Genomic DNA, 27,535 nt, shown 5'->3' with positions numbered 1-27,535 from the left:
TTGCCCTTAGGCTGATCCCTTTTTCTTTTGTGATCAGCCGAGTCAGAGCGTTGGGTTTGGGTAGGTGGAAGGGTGGGAAGTTTGGGCTGGATGGCCTTTTCCAACTCCTGACCCCCCACTTGGGACTCTATTAGATCTCGGAGGCTTTGTCTGGTTTTGCATTGGATTGGCATTACTTCCGAGATGGCAGGTTCTCCTTGTGGGTGGCTTGCTTGTTCTGGGGATGTGAGGCCGAGGTCACCAGCTGGACTTCCCGGGGAGGAGGGTAGGTTGAAGACCTCAAATTCGTCCTCGGAGTCTGAGACGTCAACTATTTCCTCCTCTTCCTTGATGATGGGTTGAGAAGAGGTAGCTTCACCGGTCATGTGTTGAAGTGGAAAGGCTACTTTTAGAATGCCTTTTGGGATAGGTTGGGTAGTGAGAGTGCCTTCTGGGATGGAATCGGGGAGGAGAAAACCCGGAACGCCAACGCTTATCCGATGCAAGCGGGGGTCTTTGGCTTTTATAACGCACTTCGGCACCTGGAAACTTTTGGATATAGGGGTGTAGCCGAGAATTAAGTGCGCTGCTTAGAGTTGATCATCACTATGAACGAACACTTCGACCTTCAGTATCTCGTCCATACTCGGCTGCTTGACAAGACCGAAGTTTGGAATAGCAGCGCGTTTATTTGCAAAATCATCAACAAAAATTAGTGTGAATCAAAGGAACATTTATATACAGACATGAATAAAAGAAAAAGAAAAGGGGGTGATTTTGAAATAATCGACCTAAACCTAAAGCCTCACGTGGTTGCCCCTTTCTCATCGGGCAAGGGAGGCCATCGTGCCACTTCCCTAATACAATCAGGAAGTCCTTATTTAGGCCTTTGTTAGAATCGGGGAGGCACTGGATGAGCCTAACCTTGGGAAACCTAGACTTTAGGTAGTACCCCTGCCCTTTTAAGTGATGGAGGTTATAGATCCAGTTTACATCATGGTGGGTAAGCCTTAAGCCCATCCTCCCATTAAGAGCGTCTACGCAACCTAAAATTCTAAACATATTTGGGGCACACTGGGTGGGCGCTAATTTATGAGCCCCAAGGTGATCCCTAGTGACCGTGCCCATGGGGATTTTCATCCCTCCCTCTATGAAGGCAATCATCAAGATTACTACTTCTCCCTCCTGCCTTTTCTCGCGCCATTCCCCTTCCTTACAGTATCTAATCGAGACTCCTAGTGGGATCCTATATGTGGCTTTAAAACTCTCTATTTTCTCCTCGGAGTCTACCAAACTAGCAAACCTACCCATTCCTAATAGAGGTTTGAAGGTACTAAGAAGATAGAGAGAAGGAAGAAGAGTCGAGGAGAAAAAGACTCAGAAAAATGAAAAATAGATGAAAAAATAAGTGAAAAGATTTATGAAGACTTATACGAAAAAGAAAACTCTTCTTAGACTGGCTCTTGGTAATTGTGAGGGCACATGTAGATTGGGTAAGTTTGCAGGTTTATTGTATGAGTGCTAAAGTGAGAGGAATGATTTAATTTGGACAGTATTTATATCAAAGGAAGGTTACGAGCGGGAAAATTCTTGCCCAGGTTCCAACAAAATCCTCAGCCATCGGATCCACACCACGCCATATAACGCGAGGAACATGGAGCCATTAAAATTTATTGAGGACGCGTCTCATGTGTTGAAGCATCAGGAGCGTGCCTTGGGTAGTTAAAAAGGCACCTGTGCAATTAGAGATGATGTATAACGAGCACATAGTAATTATAGGGACATCGAAATCCTCCTTTCTTCCCGAGGAGCCAGAAAGAAGAATCTCAAGGGGCTATTGTGGGGGTGATAGGCCCAGGAATACATATCTATGTATCTATTGGACCAGAGGCCCAATTTGAGGACATTAAATAGTCTGAGGTCAGGAAAATATCTTCTTAAGAATCCGTGTTGGTAAGTAAAGAGGTAAAGTTTGATCAAGATCATTCGAGAAGATGGTCAAAGCAGGGATACTTCCTCGGCTAAGCAAAGCCGAGGTCGGAAGGTGCGGTCTGCCACCCAAAAACAACGCTCTAGGAGATCCTATAGGTACGGATATGCATTGTGAGAATACAGGACAAGGAAGGGCTATGAAATATCTAAGAGAAAGTTGCTACCACCACATTGAATGCTTTACAACTGACTCTCTGGCTGCATTAATGAGGAAGCGATGCCTAAGCAGCAGTGTTCAGCCTTACAGTTACTTCCAAAAGCTTCAGGAAGGTGCTGAGGGGACAAGTATCCAAACCAACAATCTGATCCATACGTGGAGGCTAGAGAAAGGAGGGAGGATGGTATAAAAAGGAGAGGAGACACTCAGGATGGGGGAATCAGAGAAGAAGGAGAGAAAAACACTGTAGACTGAATAACAATATTTGTAATCTGTCATTAAGTGAGATATATAGAAGCACTAGCCTCCTCAGATTGAGTTTGAGGACAATTTTCATTATACAAACTGCTTCATCTTTGTTCTATGATCTTATTGGCCTACTACAATTGATATACAACTCATTAGAACCTAGATTTCAACCCATTCTCTATAAATTCATTGTATTGGACTCTTTGGGCCTATTCCCTTCCCTCTTTTGGGCTTAGGTGCAAATTGTAACCCTACAATGTGTTTACGATGTAAATTTATATTGTATTATACAGTGTAAAAGAAGAATTTCTCATGAGAAATAATAAATCTAAACATGCACTTAATTTCTTTTCTTTTTCTTTTTATTAGAGGTGTTCAATTTCACAACTTGCTGATTTGCGTGATTGTGAGTGGTGAACACTTTCTCTCTCCTACAGTAATTACTAACTTTTTGAATCCATATCTCGTGGTGTGAAGTATATTTGCACATGACTATAAATCATCATTTTCGCCCAAAACATGTTGTGTTGGTTATTTTTCGTTTTTGCAATATATTGCTTGTCTATGGTTTGGTTTTAGTCCATGAGTTGCCGATTGAAATATTTTATGTGCTCTTTGTAATGGTGAATAATTAGTTTTGATACAACAATTGGATGTTTACATAAAACATGAACAAATCTTGTCAAACTAGGGTTTAGCCAACCCTAGAGTTTAGCCATAAATTAATCAAGTTTTCCATACAATGAATGCCTTTTGACCTTGGTTAACTATGATTTTTTAATTCAAAAGCCCAAAACGATTTTTCAACAAATCCCAAGACATGATTGGTTTAAAAATGCATTTTTGGTTATCTTAGTCTTTTAATAAAGGATTCCATAAATCTAAGGGAGACTCAAAATGGGGTGATGACACTTGATGTATGATTATTTATGCTCTGTTTGTTTTGATGGAAACCTTATGTAAAGATTGTTTTTGTGTTTGGTAATGTAAAAAAAATGAGTTAAAAGAAAAATTATCTCTTAACTTTCCATTTTTGGCTTGGCATGATATAGAGTTGTTTTCCATAAAATTTTATCGGAAATGAACTTTGTCATGTCAAGCTAAATAAGAAAAGTTAAGAGATAGTTTTTCAACTCATTTTAAAGACATTACCAAATATAAGGAAATGAGATAATTTAAAAAAAAAAATATTTTTTTGGAAAATATTTCATTTTTCAAAAAATTTTAATGTCAAAATAAGCATAGAATTAAAAATTAATTTACGTGCTTTTCATAGTTCACTGTTTCTTTCATTTTCTCCTTTAAGCACAAAAAATCCTCTTAATTGACCCAATATTGAATAGGTTTAAATAAAAATAATGTAAAAAAAAATTCAGTGGTAATAACATTATTTACTATGATATCCATGTTTGTGATTCAAACCTCCTTCTCTCTTTCCCTCTATCTACCTATTAAATAAAACAACACTTTTGAAGTTTACTTATACACCACTATAAGTTTCTTTAAAACTTTCTCCCCTCTCTCCGTGTGTGTGTATTAAAAATATTTAGTATTCTAAAAAAAAATCTATTCCATTATTTCCTTTCCTAAAAAAGACATACACAAGACAATGGAGAGCCTTGTAACTTAATTGGTACATTCTAGTATCTATACTATATATATATAACATGATTCCCTTTCTTGATTTGAACTTTTCTGAAGGTAATGCCTCATCCAGTTAAAATATATGCTTACAAAATAGGACCGCTCTCTCATTAACTCATGTCTTCAAAACAACTCTACTTATCAACCAAAAAAATAAAGCTTTCTAGAAAAATTCTAAAAAAAAAAAAAAACCCTCATTAAGTTAGATTTTAAATCTTAGAGTTGAAAAAAAAAAATCATATCCTTATCCTATAACCCATGTAGTTTTTAAAATCCTAAATTTTAGATTATAAAATCTCTTTTATTTATTTTTTTTTGCCTTTGTTTGGATTTCTACTTTTGTACACCCAAAACACCCTCATTATACTCACTTACAAGTTTTTGACCAAAGGGGGTATATATGTAAAATAAAATCTGTTAGGACATATGTGATTCATATTAGAAACATATGTCAACATTTTATGTAATTGGCTAAACCTTTGACAAAACGCACTTTACTTGTAATTATGCAGATCTAGGATGTGTTTAATGCTTCAAGAAATAAGGTTTCAAGTTCAAGTGTTAAAGCCATGCAAGTCTTTCCAAGAATCAAGTGAAGAAGTGTTGTTCATTAAAGCTCGACAGCTAATATCTATCGAGGTTTAAGAGAGCTGTTTCAGCCCGAGACTTGACAGCTGCTCGATAGATAGGGTATTTGTCGAGGTTTATGAAATTCAGTTTTCAAAACTGATTTTCATCCAATCCATGGATGTATGTTTGGGCTTTCTTTTCTCACAACCCTAAACATATATAAGGATTATTTTGAGGGCCGTCACAGGTGGCACAGTTGCACAAGAGCACAATTCCACAAGTGTAAAGAAAAGTGTGACCGGAAACCTAGTTTGCCCTAGTTCTTCTTTCTCTTAAAGAAACTGCTGTGTTTGTACACCGTAGGGTTTTGTGACCAAGAAACTTTGTGATCTTCATCGTATGATGAAACTGAAGAATTTTGCAGCTAACATTCTTCTCAAGTTGGTGATCAAGTCGCATACTAGGATCCACGCATCTTTTAGTTAGTCACGTACTAGGAACTGTACAATACAAGGAGAGATTGTCACTGCAAAATAAGTCCAATTGGGTATTGGGGTAAGGGTTCAACTGTAGGTTGGTATAAGGTACTGGGATTCCTTTACTTGTAACTGCTTGTTGTGATAATAATGAATTCTTAGGAGTGGTTAAAATCACCGGGTAGGGTTTTTGCCGTTTAGGTTTTCCTCATTCGTAAACAAATCACCGTGTCATTTAATTTCCGCTGCATATTTAGTTATTTGGTGATTTGTTTATGGTGCCACGTATTTTGCATGTTAACTTGATTAATTAATTAAACCTGGCTTTTTTTTATTTTTATAAAACCTTATATTTGGCCAATTAATCAATTAATTCATTACAAGGAGTCAATACGTTTTTGGCCTATCAAAATCCTACAATTTTAAACCTTCAAACATTTGTGACCGTTTACAATCCAATAACCTCCTCATCTCTTATATTTTTTCAAATTGTAAAAAAAACTCAAAGATTTTGTTTTGGCTCCATATCCCTTTCTTGCTTCTTCTTCTTCTTCTTCTAAATTCTCTTTCATCTTAAAAAAAAAAAAAAAAACTCTAGACCCTTTCATCAAACTTAAATTCACCGCAAATAAATTCTTAATACAAAAATTTCTTCCTATTTAATAGAGAAAGTCACAGTTAGAACAAAGTTTTCATAAAATGCTATTGAGAGTTTAAGAATAGTGAAATCCATGGGTCGACCCCATCGTCTCCACCCCATAGGAACTACAAGATCAGCCTAAGGACATCTTCGACATCTAAGGGTCGTAGACCGACCATAGAACCCTGCTCAATAAGTAGAATACATTAGCTGTCCGTTCCAAGGTTGGGCAACAACGAGAAGACTCTTAGGAAGGGGAGCCACATGAAAAGAAATAGTTTTGATGGAAGGTATGGTGTTTGCAACTTGATGTAAAGTGGATTATTATATTGATTTTGATTTGTGGTGTTTGCATTGATTTAAACTGGATTTCTATTTAATACTAATATTTGTTTTCACGGTAACTTTCCGTTTGTGTTTCGATTTTTGTGCAAAACACTTATTTATTTTTACCATTATTCGTTAGCCCATTCCATCGTTGAGGTTGGTGTTTAGATACGTGTGCCAAATTCATCAAAAAAAAGATGTGTGCCAAAAATTTTGCCAAATGGAAACAGGTTTTATTATATTGCGTTTATTGCCATGTTGGGTTTTGTATTAACTATTAATCACCTATTTGAGCAATTATTGTTTCGATTAGACATGACATTCTCATATGTGGCTCTACACTTGTTCTCTCTTCTTCTTTTTTTTTTTTTTTCTTCGTTTGATGCAGTAGTATTTTTTTGTTTCTTTTGTTTGATACAGGTACGTTTGCTAGTGTATTCTTTCAACCGTTAGACCCCTTTTTTTGGTTAAATTCTTTTGATACAATTGCATCTCTAGAATATTTCTTTAATGATTACTAGTGTGCGATGAGCTCTTCTTTTTTCTTTTCTTTTTTTTGGGTTTAATGTCATATTTTTACATTCATGATTCATCACAATTTGAGTTTCACACATTTACCCACTAATATTTCGTATTTGTTAATTATTAATAAACCAAAGTGTCATGAGGATAGCCTCAAAAAATATTACCCAAATAGCATTGAAATCATAATTCACATGTTTGTGTGTGAATTTATTCATTCTTTGAAGCTAGCTTTATCACACGCTCTTGCTGTATTAGTAGCTCACAAATGCGGAATATTAGTGAGCAAATGTGTGAATCTAAAATTAGAATGAATGAAAAATTATGACATTAAACCTGAAAAAATAAAATGAACCTTATCGCACGCATGAAGCGTGTATAATGAGGCTAGTTTTTTCTTATGCAGGTTCAATTCTTTAAAAAAAAAAAATACAAGCATATATTTTAACATGTTTCAATTCAAATTTCAAAATATTGACCCAAGTATTTTTTTTGAGAGAGAAATATTGACCCAAGTTAAATACAAAATTTTCTTTGAAAAAAAGTGGTAGATACAAAATTTCTATATATAAAAAGCGCAAATGTGCTAAAACTACAATAAAAAGCAACAGTTTGGTTTGTTCAACATTTTGAATTGTTTTGTTGCTTTTTTTTTCTTCGGGTAATTCCTTATTTTATTTTATTTTATTTTATAATATAGAGCTGTTAGTTAACACAATAAACTATTACAATATTTTAACAATTGTTGAGGTGTTAATTCCTAAAAGGTCAAAATAAAATATCATACTAGAACCAACCACAACTAAAAATAAAAAAGAAGTGCTACATCCATAACATTTTTCACAACACTTTGATAATAAAAGTGTGAATGCGTAAAGCTATAGCAGTAGCAACATTTTGTTTTTTGGTTTGTTCAATTTGCACTGTTCACTGGATTTAACACAACAAATTGTCACAATATTTAACAATTGTTGATGAGTTAATTCCTTATAGATCAAAATAAAATATCATACTATAATTAACCACAACTAAAAATAAAGGTATTGTGAAAAAAGAAGTGCTACATCCACAACACTTTCATAACAAAATCATAGGTGGTAAATTGTTATTGGTTCTAATTTAAACTTACCAATGAAATTACTTTTTTACCCACTACTAACAACTCGTAACCAATTATTTATGATTTGTTGTGAAAATATTGTAGACATAATTTTTCTTGTGAAAATATTAAGAAATCTTCTTGTTGTCATAATATATTCACAACTACTCTTTGTGAAAATATCAATTTTTTTACAAGTCAAAATAATATATAACAAAATTATAAAAGAATTTTAAAAAAATTTTGTATCATTCTCTTGAGCCAAAATTCATTGTTTCATATACCATTTTCTTAGGTAGACTTTTGTATTTTTTTTAATTGTATTTTTATCTTTACGCATCATTTTAAGTAAAAACACATAGTTTTACACACAAAAAATATTTAAAAAAAAAAACTTAGGATAAAAACACTTTTCATCCTTTATGTTTAGGATAGTTCACAATTCCTCTTTAAATTTAAAAATCAAGCAATTTTTCTCTTAATATTTTTTAAAAAAGCAAATATGTCATATTGTTATTCTCTTAATTAAATCTTAACAAAAGCTTATGATTATTAAAATATTATATTGTATAATGTCTAAAATACTCCACTAAATTTTAACATCCCAAAAAACTATTTCGCGTACTTTGAGTTTTAGATGGTGGTATAAGATATTTTATTTATTACATAGATCATTGATTTTCTGGGTTTAAATATTCGTAACTCATAATTTATCTAATGGAAAAATTTGATGACACATGTTTTTTGTTATCTTTTTTTTTAATTTATTTTTTTTACCTAAAATGGGTGTCATTAAAAACTAAGTAAACTAAACATTGCTTCTAAACTCATGTAGAATGATAAAGAAGAAAGCTTGAATGGCAAAATTTTCACTGTATATAGTTGAAGGTATTTGATTAACGACAAAAACTGATAACCTCTCATTTCTTCGCATCTTCTATTGCATCACAAACTTCCCACTACAAGACAAACAACTTCCCTCGTCAACTTATGTCTCTCTCCCTTCCTCCGATTTAAAAGAGGGAAAGATATTTCTACTACAGTTATGTTAATTTTCCCCTGTACGATTTGTGGGCTATTTTGCTTCTTCTAGCATCTTCAAAAAAACTATGTATAGCCTTGGGTTTTTCCCCTAGAAAAGGTATGTAAGTTTCCTTTAATGCGTTTTATGTTTTTATTTTTATGAAACAAATGAAATTACATAATTATTACTCAATGTAAATGTTTTTTAATTATATTGTTTATTTCTTCCTTTACTCGGTTAAATTTACTTTGGGTTAGATTTATGATCGATATTTTGATTTCTTTTTATTTATGTTATACTTTTTAAGATAAGAAAAATGCTATGTTCATAACATTTTCACAATTAAGAAAGTATGAATTTTTGACGAACCAAAACAGCTAATGAAGCATGGTGTCAACCATCAAAAAGATGAAGTGTGTGTTTGACTCCAAATTAGAAAGCCAGCTTATTTTATTATTCAGCTTATTTTTACTACTATTTATGGTCTCACTGCACTTTTTGGTACTATTTATGAGTTCTATTGTACTATTTCAACTAATTTTTACCTTTATCTACAGTATTTTCAACAAAAAATTTTCAGTTTCAACAAAATAAGTGGATCCCAAACAAATAAGTGTATATGAGATTTTTTTTTTGGAGAGAGAATTGTATATAGGGTTTTGATGTGAATATAATTGAATAAAAAAGTACGGCACTAAACGCAAAAATAAAATAAAATAGAGCTTTATTGGCTATAAAGATATTTAAGATTCAAATCCTATCATCTCGTAACTAATATAAAAAAAATGTTATTTCCACAATATTTTCACAATAAATCCTATTTGGTATGTTATTATTGGCTATTATGAGTGACTAAAAAAATAATTTAAGTTGTTAATTCAAATTAAAATCAATAATAACTTATCACTATGATTTGCTGTCAAAGTTTCGTGTTCATATTACTTCTAATAAAAATAATCTCATTCTTACCGGTTCTTCCTAAATTAAGTAATGTGTTTACCATTTATGAAAAGAGTTTAAACTTTAAGTTCTTGTTTGAAAAGGAGGGAATGGAATAGAATGGAAAATAATGAAAAGAATAATTTTAAAATATTCTTTACTTCCCTTATTTAAGAGTTTTAATGGAGGGAATGGAAAGTCCATTATCTTGTTTGGGAGTTTAAGTAGGAGGAAATAGAACGGGTAGGAGAGAACACTCGTTACTTTATATTATCTTAAAACCTTAAATTTTCATTTACCCCGAAATTAGAAGGAATAGAAAAGAATGAAATTATATTTAATAAATTTTTTACTAAGCCTCCCAAAATACCTCTATATATTCGACCATTTATTTTAAAATAAGAGTCTAATAGTAATATTTTCATAAAATAAATCAATTTCATTCACTCTGTTACTCTTAAACAAGATTACTTACATTTCATTCATTTTTATTACTTTATTTTAAAATATCTAATTAAGGTTACTTAATTTCATTCCTTTCTTTTCAATTACTTAAATATATTTTATTCCATCTCATTCCCAACATAAGAAGCTTAGGGGTCGTTTGATAACGTTGTTATAATAATATTGTTTATTTTTTTTAGAAATACATGTAGATAAAAAAAAAGTATAAAAAAAAATATAATGTTCCTTAAAAACTGAAATAATGAGATTAAAACACATAAACCAAAAAGGCCTTAAAATCTCATTCTACGACACGTTTATTAGTTTAGATCAAACCAACTGCTTCGTTGAGGTTTCTGAATGCTCTGGAGGACCCACGATCACTGCTCTCTCTCTCTAATGGGGAGAGTATTTCACAGCTTAACCTCTCGATTCTTCAGCTATGGAACTCCTTTCCCTGTGTGGTAAGCTTCCATTTCATTATTTCTTTCATTCGAAGATTTAATACCGTGTCGTTTCAGTCACATGGTAGTGTCATGTTCGCTTCGATTAATTTACTTAGCTCGCCTTCCTAGGGACTCTAACATCAGAAGTTGGGTTAGAAGAATCAGAGCCATTCATCTCGCGTAGTGTACGTGGGGGCTCTGATGGGGTTTTTCTTTTTTTGGTTGAAATTTCCGTTCTGGGTCTTTCATTCTCTGTATTGAATAAATTCATTATATGGGTTTTTCGAAAATTTGGAATTTGGAATTGTATTTTGTAGATTGAGAGATTTTTATTCCATTATCTCCTTTTCTGTTTAATCAGCACGTGGGGTTTCAATTTGATGTTGTGTTTGGGGATTATTAATGGGAGGTGTGTAATATGTTTTTGCATTCAGTTCTGAGAGATTATCTTAGATTTTGAAATCCATTATTTTATGGATTCTTTTTGTGGGAATTGGATTTCATTAGTGTGTAATATGCTTTGATTTTTACTAATGGTTTTACCATGTGATCAGTCGTAACTGTTAACAATTTTTTGCTTTGGCTTGACAATCCCATTCTATAATATGTGAATAAGATTAACAAGGCTCAATACACATGGCACATTAGTCTACTTGAGCTCATCGTAGTTAGCCCATTTGTCCAGGTTACATAATGATGAACTAATTAACTAGTGTTTGAAGTTTTTCTTTAATGAACTATATCCCGACAAAGCTTTTCAAGGACCCAATTTTGTGGTGTGAATACGTAGTGCCTATGTGGTGTTTTAGTTTCTTTCTAGTTTATTGCCAAACCTGCTGGGGAGGAAGATGAATAGAAGAATCTTAAAGTGAGTCTGCTAGGATAGGTTATCAGCAATCTTCATCAGCTTTGATTTAAGGGAGTACAAGCTGTAGTGGTGTTTTAGACGCCATAGATGATATTTATTCAGATACTATGATTCAGAGATATTATTATGTTCTTAGGCATCTTCTGTTTAGTCTGCATTCTATTTCTTTTTGTAATCAGCCTAAAGCACTTCTATCTACTGTTGAAATCAGTTTTAGTAGGTATTTTTACAAATATCAAACTCAGATTTTGACATGAGTGTCAATTTGGTACTTGGATTTTCAGTTTGAACAATTAACCCCTTCTACATCAGCTTTGTGACAAATCAAACATTATTTTATCATTGTTAGTTAAGTGTAATGGATTTAACTATGTGATATACACATAGTAATAATGATGTTTCAAAATTATCAATGACGTGGTAGAAACCATGTGGATATCACATGATTAAATCCCTTAGGCTTTAACAGTTCACAAACTTAATTTTTTTTTTTTGATAAGTAAGAAGAGAATATTATTAATAAAAGAAAAGCAGGAAAAATACAAGGAGTTCATGGTAGTGAACGAAGGAAAAAAGGAACAAAAAGACAGAAGCAACCCCTAATCTATTCTAATAAACGAAAGAAAATCCATAAGGGTAGAACACTCAGAGAAACCCCAACAACGAGACCAATCAAAGAGGGTCTGTTAGCAAAGCTCTAATAAGTGAACCACAATTTTCCCCTCATCCTCAAAAGACCGCCGATTCTGTTCGGTCCAAATGGTCCACAATGACCAAATTGACTCTCACACTAACATCAAATTCCAAGGGTAATATTTGTTAAAAATTCCATAAAACAATAGGCTATTGAAACTTGAACGTCTACAGCAGCACCATACTTGATGGATTAGCATTTAGTTGTTAAAACAACATTCAGTTTGAGACTTTGAGAAATAGCACTCAAAGGGATTGATAGACTTATCTTTTGTATTCTCTCCTTTATATCATCATAGAAGCCCTTATATGTTTGGTGGATATCTTTAATGGTTTGAAAAATCTATTTTCAATCTCCATTTCCAACGTTGATTGTTTTTCCTATTTTAGTAGCATTTTTTAGTTTGTCAGTTATTAGGAAAGAAAATGACTAAAAAACTATAAGATAAAAAAAGGGGAAGGCTGGAAAATTAAGCCAACAAAGCAGGATCAGTTCCTAAGATATATTTTCCAATCAGATAGATTGATTCTTCATTCCCCCCCTATATGCTCTACCAACAGGGAATGATATGATGATTGAATAGATGTTCATTTTTCTTTTGTCAGTGTTTTGTTACTTCTATATAATGTTGTAGTTGATGTGGTTATGTTTTTGCAGGAGGAACTACAGCGGCAATTTGATGAATGGTGCTTCTGCATCTTGTAGCTTACGGTCAGCTTTTTCCTACTGTGTGCGGCAAGTGTGTAGTTATGATTACCATCACTACCTCTGCCTCCTTGAACTTCCCCCTCCAATGCGGAAGGTTGCTTTTGCACTCCATGCCTTTAATGTTGAAACAGCAAGAGCCGTGGATGTTGCTTCTGATCCCAGGATTGGGCTTATGCGCCTCATCTGGTGGCAGGAAGCTATAGACAAAATCTATGCTAAAAAGTTAATAGAGCGCCCAATCACCAGTGATATCTGAGAATAAAATTAGCAAAGGATGGTTGAAACAGTCTGTTGATGCTTGGATGAATGTTGCAAGAAGAGAGGGTACTGATGTTCCCTAAACCATTGAAGAGTTGGAGAAATATGCTGAGGATACTGTATCAACTATCCTGTACATGACACTTCAAGCTGGTGGTATAATAATCAGGTCTACGGCTGCTGATCATGCAGCATCTCATATTGGTAAAGCAAGTGGCCTCCTTTGGCTGCTTAAGTCGCTACCTTACTATGCCAGTCGCAACCATAATTTTTCTTACATACCAGCTAAAGTGGGCTGTCAAGCATGGCTTGTTGGCGAAGGAGGGAGGTCGATCATCTGCCTGGATTCTCTTGAGCACCTGTGTGATGCAGTCTTTGACATGGCATCTGTAGCTAATATCCAATTACAGAAGGCTCGTGAACCAGCTGGAACAGTGCCAGCCGAGGCTCGCCCATTGCTTTTGCAGGTTGTTCCTGCCCAAGTTCTCTTGGACTCCCTAAGCCAGGTACAGTTTGATGTATTTGATCCAAGATTATCAAGAGGGGTCTTGGGCATTCGTCATTTGTGGTATCAACTTAAACTAAATTGGTATTCACGGAGGGGGAAATATTGAGGCGTGGTTCTGGGCTTTTACCAGTTCCAACAAAAAATTCTGTCAGGTGGGGGAAATGATTTTGCAGATATAATAGCAGCTCCAATAATTTTTTATAGGGTGGTCACTTAATTATAGAAAATCTAATAAAAAGAAAATTTCATATATTGAAAGAAAAAAAAAGAAGAAGAGAAAAACACTCACAAATACATGCCTTAGAAGTTATAAGGCATGGTATGCGCGCTAATGGTTTTGACTGGCATGTAGATCAGTAGAGGCGTGGGGTCTATATACGATCTTCCTAGAGATTTTACTCTTTAGCTAGTAACCTATGTCTATTTTCATGTCTAGTGCAATTATTTTTGGCTTTCACACTGTATTATCATTGTCACGTTGGTTAGAGTTTTGAGTTTTGGGACTGATATTTGGTACATATCGTACAGTATTGTCATTTGGGGCACCTGCAATTGAATTCTTACATGGGCTGTTGGGATCATGTTGGCCTTTGGGCTTCCTTTGAGATAGATGTTGGGCTTCTAGACTCTAGCCATTTTCCATAATTCCTTAGTAGTAGTAATGTACATTTACATATAGAGGGCAAGGAGAAAATGAGTTTTTGCCCTTATTTTTTAAAATATTTAGTACAATATCCCTATTTTGAAATTATATAGGAATATGTCCCTGTTTTAAAACTTGATTTTCTCAAAATCGAGTTTCAATGTAAAACTCAGTTTTTAGAAAATCAAGTTATAGCCAAATCAAACTTAAAAAAAAAAAAAAATTTGTGGAACTCAAGTTCCACTTGAAATTTTTCAAGAGACTTGAGTTCTATACTGAAACTCGATTTTAGGAAAATCAAGTTTCAAAACAGGAACATTATCGCTATATAGTTTCAAAATAGGGATATTGTGCTAGATATTTTAAAAAATAAGGGCAAAAATCCATTTTCTCCTAGAGTGCAATGCCCACACACACACACACACACACACACACACATATATATATATATATATATATAAAGTGGGTTACAATATTGGTTTCTCTATTTGTCCATACAAAAGAACAATGAACAAATCTTTAGTTAACAATAAGGCATCCTCGACTTGAGTTTTCATTTTCTAAGACATGCTTGGAGTCTTAGCATTAAGAGCATATATGCATCTTAAAATCACTCTCTACAATGATATTTTGTTGCTGCATAGATCTAGTTTCTAAAAATAAATGGTCCAAGCCTCTGCAACTTGAGGAGAACAATCGGGAATTTGATACGCGGGTCTTTACCAGCAGTATAAGCCATTTTACTGTCCACAGCGACGTCACAGTTAATCTCAAGAAAACCCTCTAGAGGTTTTTTCCAATGCAGCTCCTAAGCAGGGATGGGCCCAGAATTTGAAGCTAGAGGGGGCCGTTGTATAAGGAAAAAAAAAAATTTCAAATAGACACCCATATAGTATTAACAAATTATAAATACACAAAATCGTTATTTGTTAATACATTAAAATGCAATTATCTACTAAAAAAGACAAAAAAAAAAATATTTTAAAATTTTTTATTTTATTTTAAAAATACTAGGCTAGCTAGGATTTTTTATTTTTTATTTTTTATTTTTTAAGTTAAAGCATTTACAGTAGTGGTGTTAAAAAATTTAACTTTTATCACATCAAAAAACTAATTTATCTATTTTACTATCCCACTTTACAATACATCCAACATTAAATGTTCTTATATTCTATTTTTTTACCACTTCATTTAAAATAATATAAACAATTCATTAAAATAATAAAGGAAGAGAGAGAATTTGAGTTTTTTAATTGAAGGTAGATAGATAATCTTAATAAAAGATTGTATCTTATTTTTAACAACTTGCTACAGTCAACTGGTATTTATACCAATTTATTGTAGCTATCAAAAATTTAGTTTTAACTTCTCCAATAACACATGATTTTTAGTTCTTTAGTGGTAAAATATATTTTTGCTAAAATACAATCAATATTGTGAATGTTTTATTATTTTTGTTAAGTCTTTGGTTTGGATAGTTGCTAGTTGGAGGGGCCCAAGGTTTTGGAATGGGGCAACTACAAAAACAATGTATGTAATTTGTTAAAAAAAAGAAGGGAGGGGGGGGGGGGGGGGGGGCCCGTCCCTGCTCTTAAGGTGGTTTTGCAGAATTGATTTGTCTTAGATATGCAGCAGAATGCTCTTCAAAGTTCCATTGGAGCTTAAGTGGGAATGCATAAACCTTAACTACTGTTAAAGACCACCCCATTTGTTAGCTTCCATATAAATTCCATGATCCACACAACCACCAAAAGTAAACTGCACTTTTATCAATTTATGCCTACAAAATGCTAGAGGGTGGATGTACACTCCTCACAAATTCAAAACTACTGCCTGCATCAATGGATTCAACATGAAAACACCAAAGGGTACCAAGATGCTATGGTAGTTACACAGTTTAGAAACAAATTCAGACAAGATTCGTCGTGCAATTTACGCATGTAAGGGCATTTAGCATTATCCTCACCTTAGAATGGAAGATATTCTCTTATCCTAGACAAGAAGTTGACAAACCTACAGAACTACAAAGAAGTTAAGCTAGCATCCTAACTTTATTTTAATACTTTAATGATTGTACTTGTTATAATGGGTTCGCTTTTATATTAACTGACTATGGAGGAAATGCATAATTTTTACTATGCAAATTCATTTATCAATTTTCCAAGTATCTACCGCTAAATGTTTCTTTTATTTACCGCTAGACAATTATTTATGCACTTATTATGGTGGGTCATCTTTTGTGCCAGCTTATCTTTGTAGAAAGTATTTTTGGGGTCTTATTATAATTTTTGTTGGATGTAACCCAAACTTTGAGCAAAATGAGTCTTTTACACTTCACTAATAGCATTTAGGTAATATTCCAAGCCCAAAGTTGAGATTTAACATCACGTGGGCGACATAAAATGCCCCCAACAATGATTAATTCCTGTAAGTAGGATATCATTAGCCACATGCCGTAATAACAATTTAAGCATCTCATGAGGGTGTAGTTTTCAAATTGTACCCCATCAAATCCCTTCCATTACTATTAAAGTTGTGCTGCCACTACTTAAGTAAAGCACCTTAAATTAACTACAAAAGTGTTGTCCCCAACTCCTAGCCCTTATTTCTTTCTAATAATAAATAATAATAATAAAATCCTTGCCCTTATTTGAATTACTGGACATCTTTAATAGTTTTTATATTGTTATTGTGGGTACAAAAATTCAATTAAAAGAACATGCCATTGTAGTTCTGAGGAGATCACGTCCTCGGACGGTGAGGCCACTTCAGTGACACGTTATTAGAGGAAGTTACACTTCGGAGAAGGGGTCAGCCCTGACTGAAGGGATGGAAGCTGCCACTACATTTAATTCTTCTTACCAAAACTCCTAGCCACATTTATGTCGAGAAAACCCTTGAACAATATTGCCTTGATTGCCGCAACTCACAAAGGGTTTGGAAAGGTATCTGATGGGATAAACACTTAAGTAGTAGCTTGGGTGACCAACAACTGGAGGGCCAAGATCATTCAAAGGGGGCTATATAATGTGAGAGACCCTCCAGAGGAAGATGGATATGAAAAAAATGGTGGAAAAGGAACCCTGTAGTAACTTAGAATAGAAATTGTAACCAAGTCAGAAGCAATATATTCAATAATTATTCTCGGACTTTGCTGATGAGTGATTTTCTTTGCATACAGTCTAATTTTCTTTATTTTTTTGTTATCGTTGATCTACTGTGCGCGTTGATCCTTTCATGAAAGCTCAACCTTCAAGTACACTCTCTACAAATTTATTGTGTTGGGCTATTTGAGCCCTAGTCCTGTTGCTTTTTGGGCCCAGGATCCAAATCTCGCCCCTACAATTATGAATTCTTCTAATTATGGTCTCTTGCCTTACACGAATTAGGTGACAGCCTAAAGGCCCCAAATAGAGGTAAGCCTCAAATATTAACCAATTAAGTTAGTTCTTTGATTCCCAAATAAATATATAAATAATAATAATACTTCTGTAAAATGTATTAATTGAACCCCAAATTTTAGTCAATAAATAAGGGAGAAGAAGTCAAAGAATAAACAATTAGAAAAGAAGGCCTCAATGTAGGAATAATCAAATTATACCCGAATATTAACATAGATAAAAAAAAGTTATAAAAAAAGGAAAAAACAGAAAATATTTTCTTTGTGATCCAAATCTCTCTCTCTCTCTCTCTCTCTCTCTCAACAAAACAGAACAAAAAATCATAAAAATTCAAAAAAAAAAAAAAAAACTCAAACCATATTTTTTTGTACACATCGACTAGAAAAAATTGCTTTGTATTTGCTGTTGCTGATTTTGGCCACGCGTTAGACTCCTCCGTTCCAGGTTTGCCTTGAAAGTTTTTTTTTTTTTCTAAATGTGTTTTTTTATTTTTCTTTAAACTAGTTTGATAATATATTTTTTTTTGTACAATTTTTTTTTTTTTCTAGATGTGTTTTTTTATTTTTCTTTAAACTAGTTTGATAATTTTTTTTTTTTTGTAAAATTTTTTTTTTTTTCTAGATGTGTTTTTTTATTTTTCTTTAAACTAGTTTGATATATATATTTTTTTTACAATAAACTAGTTTGATAACTTGATTTTTCATTTGTTTAAAGTGCTGTTGTTGCTCTGCTGCGCTTCTGCTGTGTCTTTACTTTTTGTCATTTTTAAAAACTTAAGTCCTGTAGTCTATTGAAAAGGTCTATATCACCAAATTTTTCATTACTTCTTGTCACAGCTGTGTCCAGTGTGATTGATAAAAAAAAACAGTGGGTATATGTATAAATAATTGTTAACCCCTCATAGTTTGCCAAGTTAGAATTGTGAAAAAATAGTTGTAAAATAATTTGAGGTCATAGCAAGTCCTTTATACGATGAAATGTGCATTGAAAATATGTTGTTCACATGGACCCCACAATTTCTAGCGGGTAATTTAAGTATTTTATTGAAATATAATAATTGTTGACAAAAAAAAAAAGTTTTGTAAAAAAGAAAGCATTAGATAAATAGTGTTGTTCCTTTTAATTGTATTTTATTGTATTGTTTAATCCAAATGTCCATCCTATCAAAAAAAAAAAAAAAAAAAAAATCCAAATGTCCAATTTATTGAGTGATGTAATGAACAAGAAAAGGTTAAGTAGATTAGGCATATTATTTATTGAAATAGAAATGTTAGAGAAATTTGAATATAAAAATTTAATTAGTAATTTTAAATCTAAAAAAGCGAGAAGAATAAATTAGAAGTAATAAAATTTTTTAAGTAATATTTAAATATATAAAATGCCATATTTTAATTTTCTTCTTAGGCCCCAAAATCCGTAGAACCGTCCCTCCTTCTAATCACAAATCATAGATTACGATCACCTCTATTCACCCCCCAAACTCAACATGGGTATATATATTAGATTGAACCCTAAACTAACCATATATTAACTATGGTTAATAGATTTGTAGTACAAGTAGGAGGCTTGTCTCTTGCACAAAGTAGAATTGGGGTAATATATCTCTAACAATCGTAAAACAACCTTATTTTTAAGGTGATGTAGTGCTGTTTGCATTGAATTTTTTTTCTAGATCTGTGTTTTTCTACTTTGCTTTAAACTAGCTTGATTGTTCATTTGTTTAAAGTGTTGGTGTTGCCCTGCTGCGCTTCTGCCCTATGTCCTTACTTTTTGTCATTTTTAAAAACTTAAGTCCTTTAGCCCTTTGAAAAAGTCTAGAACAACTTTTTATCACAATTGTGATATGGCATAATATGATTGGTGAAGAAAAAATAATAGGTATATATGTAAATGATGGTTAATTACTCATAGTTTACCACTTCAGAGTTATAGTAAAAAAATTGTAGAATATTTTGTGGTTCTAGGACTATTCTTAGTCCATTTTACAATGAAATGTGCATTGAAACATTCAGTCTACACAGATTCCACAATTTGTGGCGGGTGATTTATGTATTTTTCTTTTTTCTTTTATATGAATATATGATATATAATATACTAATTGTTGAAAAAAAAAAGTTTTGTAGAAAAGAAAGCGTTAAATAAATAGTGTTGTTCCTTTTAAATTTTTAATTGTATTGTATTGTTTAATCCAAATGTCTGTCAATTTATTGAGTGATATAATGAAAAAGAAAGGTTAAGTGGATTAGACATTTTGTTTATTGAAAAAAAAATGTTATAGGAACTAAAATATAAAAATTTAATAAGTAATTTTATATCTAAAAAAGTGATAAGAATAAATTTGAAGTAACAAAAATATTTAAGTAATATCTATATATATAAAATGTCTTATTTTAATTTTCTTTTAATCACAGATTTCAATCCCTTTCAACTATAAAACTCTAGATTTTTGCCTTCATGTGATCTCATTTTTTAGCATCCATTCCTTTAGTTTAGTTCAACATGTCCAGCTGATTCGGTTCCTGAGTTTTGCTTTATAGGCTCTTTGGCTTGAACCTATTCTAATTTCTGTCGTAACATATCAACTCTAGCTTGACAATGACAATATATATATATATATATATATATATATATATATATATATATATATATATATATATATATATATATTTGTTCCATCTAGAGAGGATTACTTTAGTATACTGAATCTTCCTACATAATTGGGAACTCGGGATACCATGGACCTCTTTTTTCTCCCAATCATAATTAAAAACATCAATATTATTGTAATCTCTGATCCAACCTGCTAGGCATCTAAAAAATCTTAGATAAGCAATATTCGAGGGCCTTGCACAATTTTTTATTTAAAAAATAATAATAAACATAAAAATAGATTAGTTCATTATCGTCAAGATCTTTGTTTTTTTCTGGGTTGGTGTGAAATCAAATGAGAGTGAAGTTTAATCCTGCTTGATCATGACAATTAATCATCCTGAAAGTTTGACAAGGACGAGAAAATTAAAAATAGCACATAGATGAAAGCGATGATACATCCACATCATAACCACCCCTTTTACTCTGAGCCACACGCTATGAATGAGTAATGTCGTTTACTATTTAATTCTAAATCATGTCAAGATTTTTCTTAATGGCATTCCTATTTCAACTAATTGCGCCATGGAGGCACATACATGTACAGTTAATTAAGACCATGTCGGTGCACTAATTTTGACATCTTTCTTATCAAGACAATTTCGTTTGTACGGCTAGTGCTCCTAGCTGATAATTTTGAAACTGAGATTCCCAATAATAATAATATGTAACTAAAACTATGTAGATTTTTTTTTTTTTTTTTTTTTTTTCTGAATAAAACTTATGTAGATTGGTTTAGCATTTATTTATACCAATTATCTTTATTAATATTGGCCCACATGAAGTTACGGATTGTATTTTAGTAGATAGGAGGAAGGTGCATAGTTTAGCAACGATAATTAGCTCCATTATAAGACTTTCGTGGTATACTGTATACATGATAGTGTATATTTATATTATAGAAAAATTTCGTGAGAGTAGTGAGATAATTTTATTAAATTAAAGATTGTTCATCTTATTTTGGTGGATCAATGATCGATTCAAAGGGACTGGTTGATGTTGAAGCTAACTATATGCCATGGGGACCAAAATAGACCGTGATTATAGTCTTCAGGACTCTTGAGTGAGTATACATATACATAGTACCCTCATCCCAAAAACCGTGGGCAATTCATCATTATAAGGAGTTATCGGAATCGTATTTTCATTGAGTGAATAAGATAATTGAATCCAAGACTTTAATATGGACCCTATGGATACCATTAGTCTAACTAGGTGCAATCTAGAATGATGTTTGTTTAATATAATAGATTCCGTAGTGCTCCAGTAAAAAAGCACGAAAACAAATATGTATTTGGCTCCTTTTGAACTGGGTATATCTGAATGACTTCTATATTATTATGGCTAGACAGCTTGAAAAGGTGTCCTCCAAATTGCAATTTGGACTGATACTAATCAATGCTTTCGCATTATGGCAGTCTTATTCTTTCCCCATATATACTTTAATGTCGCTTACTATTTTTTTTATTGTTAATGGGGGAAATTCTTACCTAGTCCCGGACTACAAGGTCACCCAGCTGACCTTGTAGTCCCTTGTTAATGTGGGTGACCTTGTAGTCCCTTGTTAATGTAGTTGTCATAAACAGTCACAGCGCATTACATGCAATAAACCAATCACGAGTTCTAAAATATCATATAAAGCTAATGTATATCTCATAATTAAGTACATTTTAAAAGTTAAAACCTTGGGTGCTTGATGGGACCTGGGGTTTGTCCAAGGTTGCTATAATTCAACTTGATAAAAGCAACCCAACTTAAAAACCTTGTGCAACTTGGCTTAATTAAACAATAATTTTTTATTTTTTATTTTTTTAATAAGTAAAAAACAAATATAGAGCTTAAATAAACAGACGTCTTTGTCCAATTCACATTGTGACATTTTTTATTTTGATGATGCTACGTACATATTTGTAAATTCAAATCCACCTTCACAGTTGCAAAATGCTTTCCGAGAAAAACTAAGGGAAAGAATATTCACCCAGATCACACAAATCAAAAGTTTCACCAATTCATAATTTCATAGCAATTCTCTACATGCCAAACCACGAACATAGGACTACCAGATGTTTCAAGGAGATGAATTTGGGACCTACGCTTTCCACGCGTGTCAATCTCCTAGTTTGCATGACACCTCTCACCGCTTTAGTTCCCTCTTTTTTATAGTTTCCTCTCCTCCCAGCTTTGTTGCCTTACCTGCTTTCATTTCCTCTCACTCTCTGCCATAGATTTTTCTAAACCAGATCATTTCCATGACGATGCGTCACTCTCTGCGTCTCATGAGCCCTCCTACTCTGTTGATATTGGTATTACTGGGCTTTGAAGTTATAGGAGGTGGCAGAGCTTCAAGGCTGAACCGATGGGAGTCAGGGATTCGAATGCCCACAAAGAAGGATGATGCAGAAGACGTTGATGGAGAAGTTGGCACTAGATGGGCTGTTCTTGTAGCTGGTTCATCCGGTTATGGAAATTACAGGCACCAGGTATTTTTCTTTTTCTCTTATGGTCACGACTCACTTGTTCAAGATATAACATGGTCAATTTTGGTATAACAGATGAAAATTATTTGGGTTACGGGTTACCAAGAGCTATTTGTTTGTAATGTAGTTTTGATATGGTTTATTAATTTTTATATATAGTTATTGAGGTGTTATTTTTGAGTTCATGTACAGGCGGATATATGTCATGCGTATCAGTTGCTGAAGAAAGATGGGCTGAAGGAGGAAAACATAGTGGTTTTTATGTATGATGACATAGCCAACAACGAGTTGAATCCAAGGCCTGGGATTATCATCAATCATCCACAAGGTTCTGATGTGTATGCAGGAGTGCCTAAGGTACCTTTTAATTTTCTTTCTATTGATAACATGGATATAGAATATTCTTTGCCATATAGGATCATGGTATTAATGTAAAAAAATGTAAGTGGTAGGTCACTCAATTAATATAAGTGGTAGGACACCTCTTGCTAATCATGTCTCCCCTGATATGAGTTTCAATGATCAACTTCATCAATGAAGTCTTGCACATAAAGTTAGTACCATTTCCTACTACTTGACCACCTTTAAAGTGACGATGAAAGGATTTCCTACTACTTTGTGTAATATCTTAGGGTGACTTCAATTAAGGAGTTTATATATAGCGAGATGCCATGTGTTATTTTAATTCCTAAATATTTTATTTTACATGTTCTCAAGCTGGGATTTCAACTTACATTTGTGTACTTAATATCATCTTGAATTTTTCAAGTGTTACTATGGTGTGTGTATATATATATATTTTGGTAAAGAAAATGAAATATTGAAGGAGAGAGGTTAGCGTCTCCTACACTCTGGGCCAAACACAAAGGCCTGCCCACCCTAGTTAGATAAAGAGTCTTACCTTGAATGAAGTTTGGAACCCACTTCAGCAGACAGTGCAAGTTAACTTGTGGTTCAGTTTGCGTCTAAACTCTGAACTCAATTATAGGTCACGGACATAGTATTAGAGATATACTATGCACATCTGTGTTTTTGCGCTCCATTGGGTGTTTGTGGGAAATACTATTAGAGGTATACTATGCACATCTGTGTTTTTGCACTCCCTTGGGTGTTTGTTTGTGCACGCGGAAAGCCTCAAAAGTCACCCTTCCTTCCCTAATCATATTAGCACCATACTTTTGTGCAACCAGCCTTGTTAATCTACTAGGTAGTATAAAAAGGGAACTCTCTATGTCAAATCATACGAGCTCAATCTTAAAACTCCTCCTTAGAGAAAATTAGGCCAATAGTATGGGCTTAAGTCCAATCCTACTTTGTATGTTTGTAAGTAAGTCAAGTCTCCTATTTATACTATAAGTCTATCAATCATAACCATAGTTAGTATATGGTTAGTCTAAGGTTTAACCTACTACATATGCTAATGTTGGGTTCATTGTAACACAAAATTTATACTTCTCTCTTATAATAAAGATATAGCCCTTAAGGAATTTTCAGTATCTATTTTATCATAATTAACATGGTATCAGAGCCAAATTTCGTTCTTGGCTTCTAGCAAAATTCACATCTGTTTACCCCCAAACCCAACATAGGTATATATAGTAGAATAAATCTTAGACTAACCATATACTAACTATGGTTAATAGAGTTGTAATACAAGTAGTCGACTTGTCTCCTGCACAAAGTAGGATTGGGGTAATATATCTCTAACAATCTTAAAACAGCCTTATTTTTAAGGTGATGTAGTGCTGTTGCTATGAACTTGTATAATTGGACTGATGACACTTTGTGGGTTGATCTTGATAGGATTACACTGGTGAGCAAGTCACTGCAGAAAATCTTTATGCAGTACTTCTAGGCAACAAGAACGGGGTGAAAGGTGGAAGTGGGAAGGTTGTGGATAGCAAACCCAATGACAGGATCTTCGTATACTACTCTGATCATGGAGGCCCTGGCGTTCTAGGTGAGTTTAAAACAACCTTTTTTTTTCCCCCCTCCGCAAGAGGTTTAACATAACTTTAGCATGAAAACTTAATACTTATGTTGGATGCTAAAATTTTAATTTGTATTCCAAAATGGAAAAAGATGTGTATTTTTTTTTTTTGGGGAGGGGGGGGGGGGGGGGGGAAGGAAATAGACCATACTAATTCTCAATTTGTTGAAGGGATGCCGAATCTGCCTTACGTCTATGCCATGGACTTTCTTGAGGTTTTGAAGAAGAAACAAGCATCTGGAACGTACAGAAAGATGGTAAGGAGAATTCTACCTTCTTGAGAACTGTGCTATGATGTTTCAATGAGACTAACTAGGTTAATTGCATGTGGTGTGCTTAGGTTATATATGTTGAAGCATGTGAGAGTGGAAGTGTTTTTGAAGGTATAATGCCCCAAGATCTAAACATATATGTAACAACAGCATCAAATGCACAAGAGAGTAGCTTTGGAATTTATTGTCCAGGGCTGGAACCTTCTCCGCCTCCAGAGTACATCACTTGCTTGGGGGACTTGTACAGTGTTGCTTGGATGGAAGATAGGTAAGCAGTATTGCATTTTGAATGCCAAAAAGCTGGTGGGGAATTTTAAAATTGAATGGTATTGGTTGAAACTTCTGTAGACTCGAGATGACTTCTTGGCTTAAATCTTATGACGCATTACTTAATTGGTTAACCTTAATAAAATTTTAACAATTTGTTGTTGTGTCTCATCAATAGTGGATTTTGAGTTCTTTCCTTGATTTTTGCACATAGTATGCATGAATGAAGCTTCAAACATTTATCTTCTTAATTTCTATACGCATGGAGCTGAATTGTACATGTTTACTTATGCAGTGAGACTCATAATCTCAAGAAAGAAACAGTAGAACAACAATACCAGTCGGTAAGATTTGTTATATTTGAGCTTCCCAACATTGTCTGGGTCTTGTACAAGCATTTTTTTCCCAATCATTTTGATTTTGATACTTAATGTTATTTTGTGTAGGTGATCATTTTGACGTTGATACTTAAATGTTATTTTGTGTAGGTAAAGAACCGGACTTCCAATTTCTTAAATTACAATATAGGTTCCCATGTGATGGAATATGGAAATACAAGCATCAAAGCTGAGAAGGTTTATTTGTACCAAGGTTTTGATCCTGCCACCGTGAACCTCCCCCCTAATAATCGCCTCCTTGATACACACATGGAAGTTATTAACCAGAGAGATGCAGAACTTTTCTTCCTGTGGCAGATGGTGAGCTTTAGCCTTTTTTCCCTCTTTAATGAATAAAACAGTGATGAAAAATTTCTTGTTCTAAGCCTAGATAGCAGATAGGATTCTTCATTTTATTTTCCATATTTGGTATACTTATCATCTCCATATTTAGATACATATTTAGAGATTTAGGGAGAAAAGAATAATTCCTTAGCTGCAGAATATTAAGTTCCCCAATAAAATTTTAAACACATGATTGCATTATTCAATAAACCACAAACAATGTTACATTTTTTGATGAATACTTAAAAACAATACATGTGTGTTAAATTTTCATTGGAGACCCAGTCCAATGGAACACAAATACAAACACTAATACGAATCCTCTGTCCCATAGTTCCACTTTATAACTCTACTAATCACAACTTTTCACATTTTATTTTTAAAGTTTCTTTAAAATTAAATAACTAAAGTTTAAAATGAAAAAAAAAAAAATCAAACACATAACATACGAAGCATAAAATGGAACACAAAAAATGGGATGTTGGATTTTCATTCAATGAGACACAAAATTGTTACATTTTCCCAGGACAATTGAATTCAATATAGCTATAATTGAATTCAATATAGCTATTTGTCTATATCACAACCTTGAAAAGCCTGTATACACAATATTTATTCACAATTTCTGATGTGCATAATGTCGATATGTTTTTGTCTTACAGTACAAAAAATTAGAGAATGGATCACAAAAGAATGAAATCCTAAAGCACATAACAGAGACCATGAGGCATAGAACCCACTTAGATGGCAGCATAAAATTAATTGGAACATTTCTATACGGACCACATAAAGGTTCTTCCATCTTTAATTCTGTGAGAGAACCTGGAATGCCTCTTGTTGATGACTGGGGATGCTTGAAATCAATGGTAATTATAGTTTCCACTTTGAATTTGCAACTTCAATTCCATTTTTCTTTGCTCTCATTGCACATAATTCATTTCCATAATCATCACAGGTTCGGTTGTTCGAAAACTATTGTGGTTCACTAACACAATATGGTATGAAACATATGCGAGCCTTTGCCAACATTTGCAATAGTGGTGTTTCAAAGGACTCAGTGGAGGAAGCCTTTGTGGCTGCTTGTAGTGGCTATGATCCGGGCCTATTGCATCCTTTCAATCAAGGTTATAGTGCTTGAATCCAGATAATATATGCTTGTGTCTGTATATATTATATATAATAAAAAAATGCTAGTGTCTGTGTATTATATGATAAAAATTAAATAGTACATTTTCAGAATGGTAAATAATGCTTGTTTTTATACATTTCCTCCCTAAGTTCTTCTCTGTTTCTTTGGGGTGGTTTTTACTCTTTCGCATGGCGAGGATACTAGGGGCAAAAATTTGGGCCCATACCAGCAATCTGGTCACTAGCCTAGTAGGCTTGGAGTAAACAACCTCCCCACCCCCCCCCCCCCAAAAAAAATGCCACTCATAGAACCTAGTGGAAATGGATCTTTTATATTGTGAATTGAATCCCATCTCTTCTTTTTGTTTATTTATTTATTAAAAAGTAAAGGACAATGTTACAGTCATAGTAGGGACATCACAATTTAAGGTTGTAATTTACT

The 27,535-nt window shown here is 33.3% G+C and overlaps 2 protein-coding genes across 2 annotated transcripts; both read left to right on the top strand.

The window, feature by feature from the left end:
• Positions 1 to 10,381: 10,381 nt before the first annotated feature.
• Positions 10,382 to 14,266, top strand: LOC142612905 (uncharacterized). The gene is given in 3 exon segments (XM_075785079.1): positions 10,382 to 10,526; positions 12,728 to 13,015; positions 13,017 to 14,266. Coding segments are annotated over 3 exon segments (1,026 nt in total). The 5' UTR covers positions 10,382 to 10,422; the 3' UTR covers positions 13,651 to 14,266.
• Positions 14,267 to 22,342: 8,076 nt separating this feature from the next.
• LOC142612752 (legumain) lies at positions 22,343 to 27,230 on the top strand. Its single transcript, XM_075784904.1, has 9 exons — positions 22,343 to 22,717; positions 22,907 to 23,071; positions 24,518 to 24,674; positions 24,876 to 24,961; positions 25,045 to 25,244; positions 25,539 to 25,587; positions 25,732 to 25,941; positions 26,628 to 26,831; positions 26,921 to 27,230. The coding sequence occupies exons 1-9, from the start codon at positions 22,487 to 22,489 to the stop codon at positions 27,101 to 27,103; spliced, it is 1,485 nt and encodes a 494-aa protein (XP_075641019.1). The 5' UTR covers positions 22,343 to 22,486; the 3' UTR covers positions 27,104 to 27,230.
• Positions 27,231 to 27,535: the final 305 nt, after the last annotated feature.

Source organism: Castanea sativa, chromosome 10 (assembly GCF_040712315.1).
Source record: "Castanea sativa cultivar Marrone di Chiusa Pesio chromosome 10, ASM4071231v1".
Classification (NCBI taxonomy): domain Eukaryota; kingdom Viridiplantae; phylum Streptophyta; class Magnoliopsida; order Fagales; family Fagaceae; genus Castanea; species Castanea sativa.
This window is presented reverse-complemented; position numbering and strand designations above follow the sequence as displayed.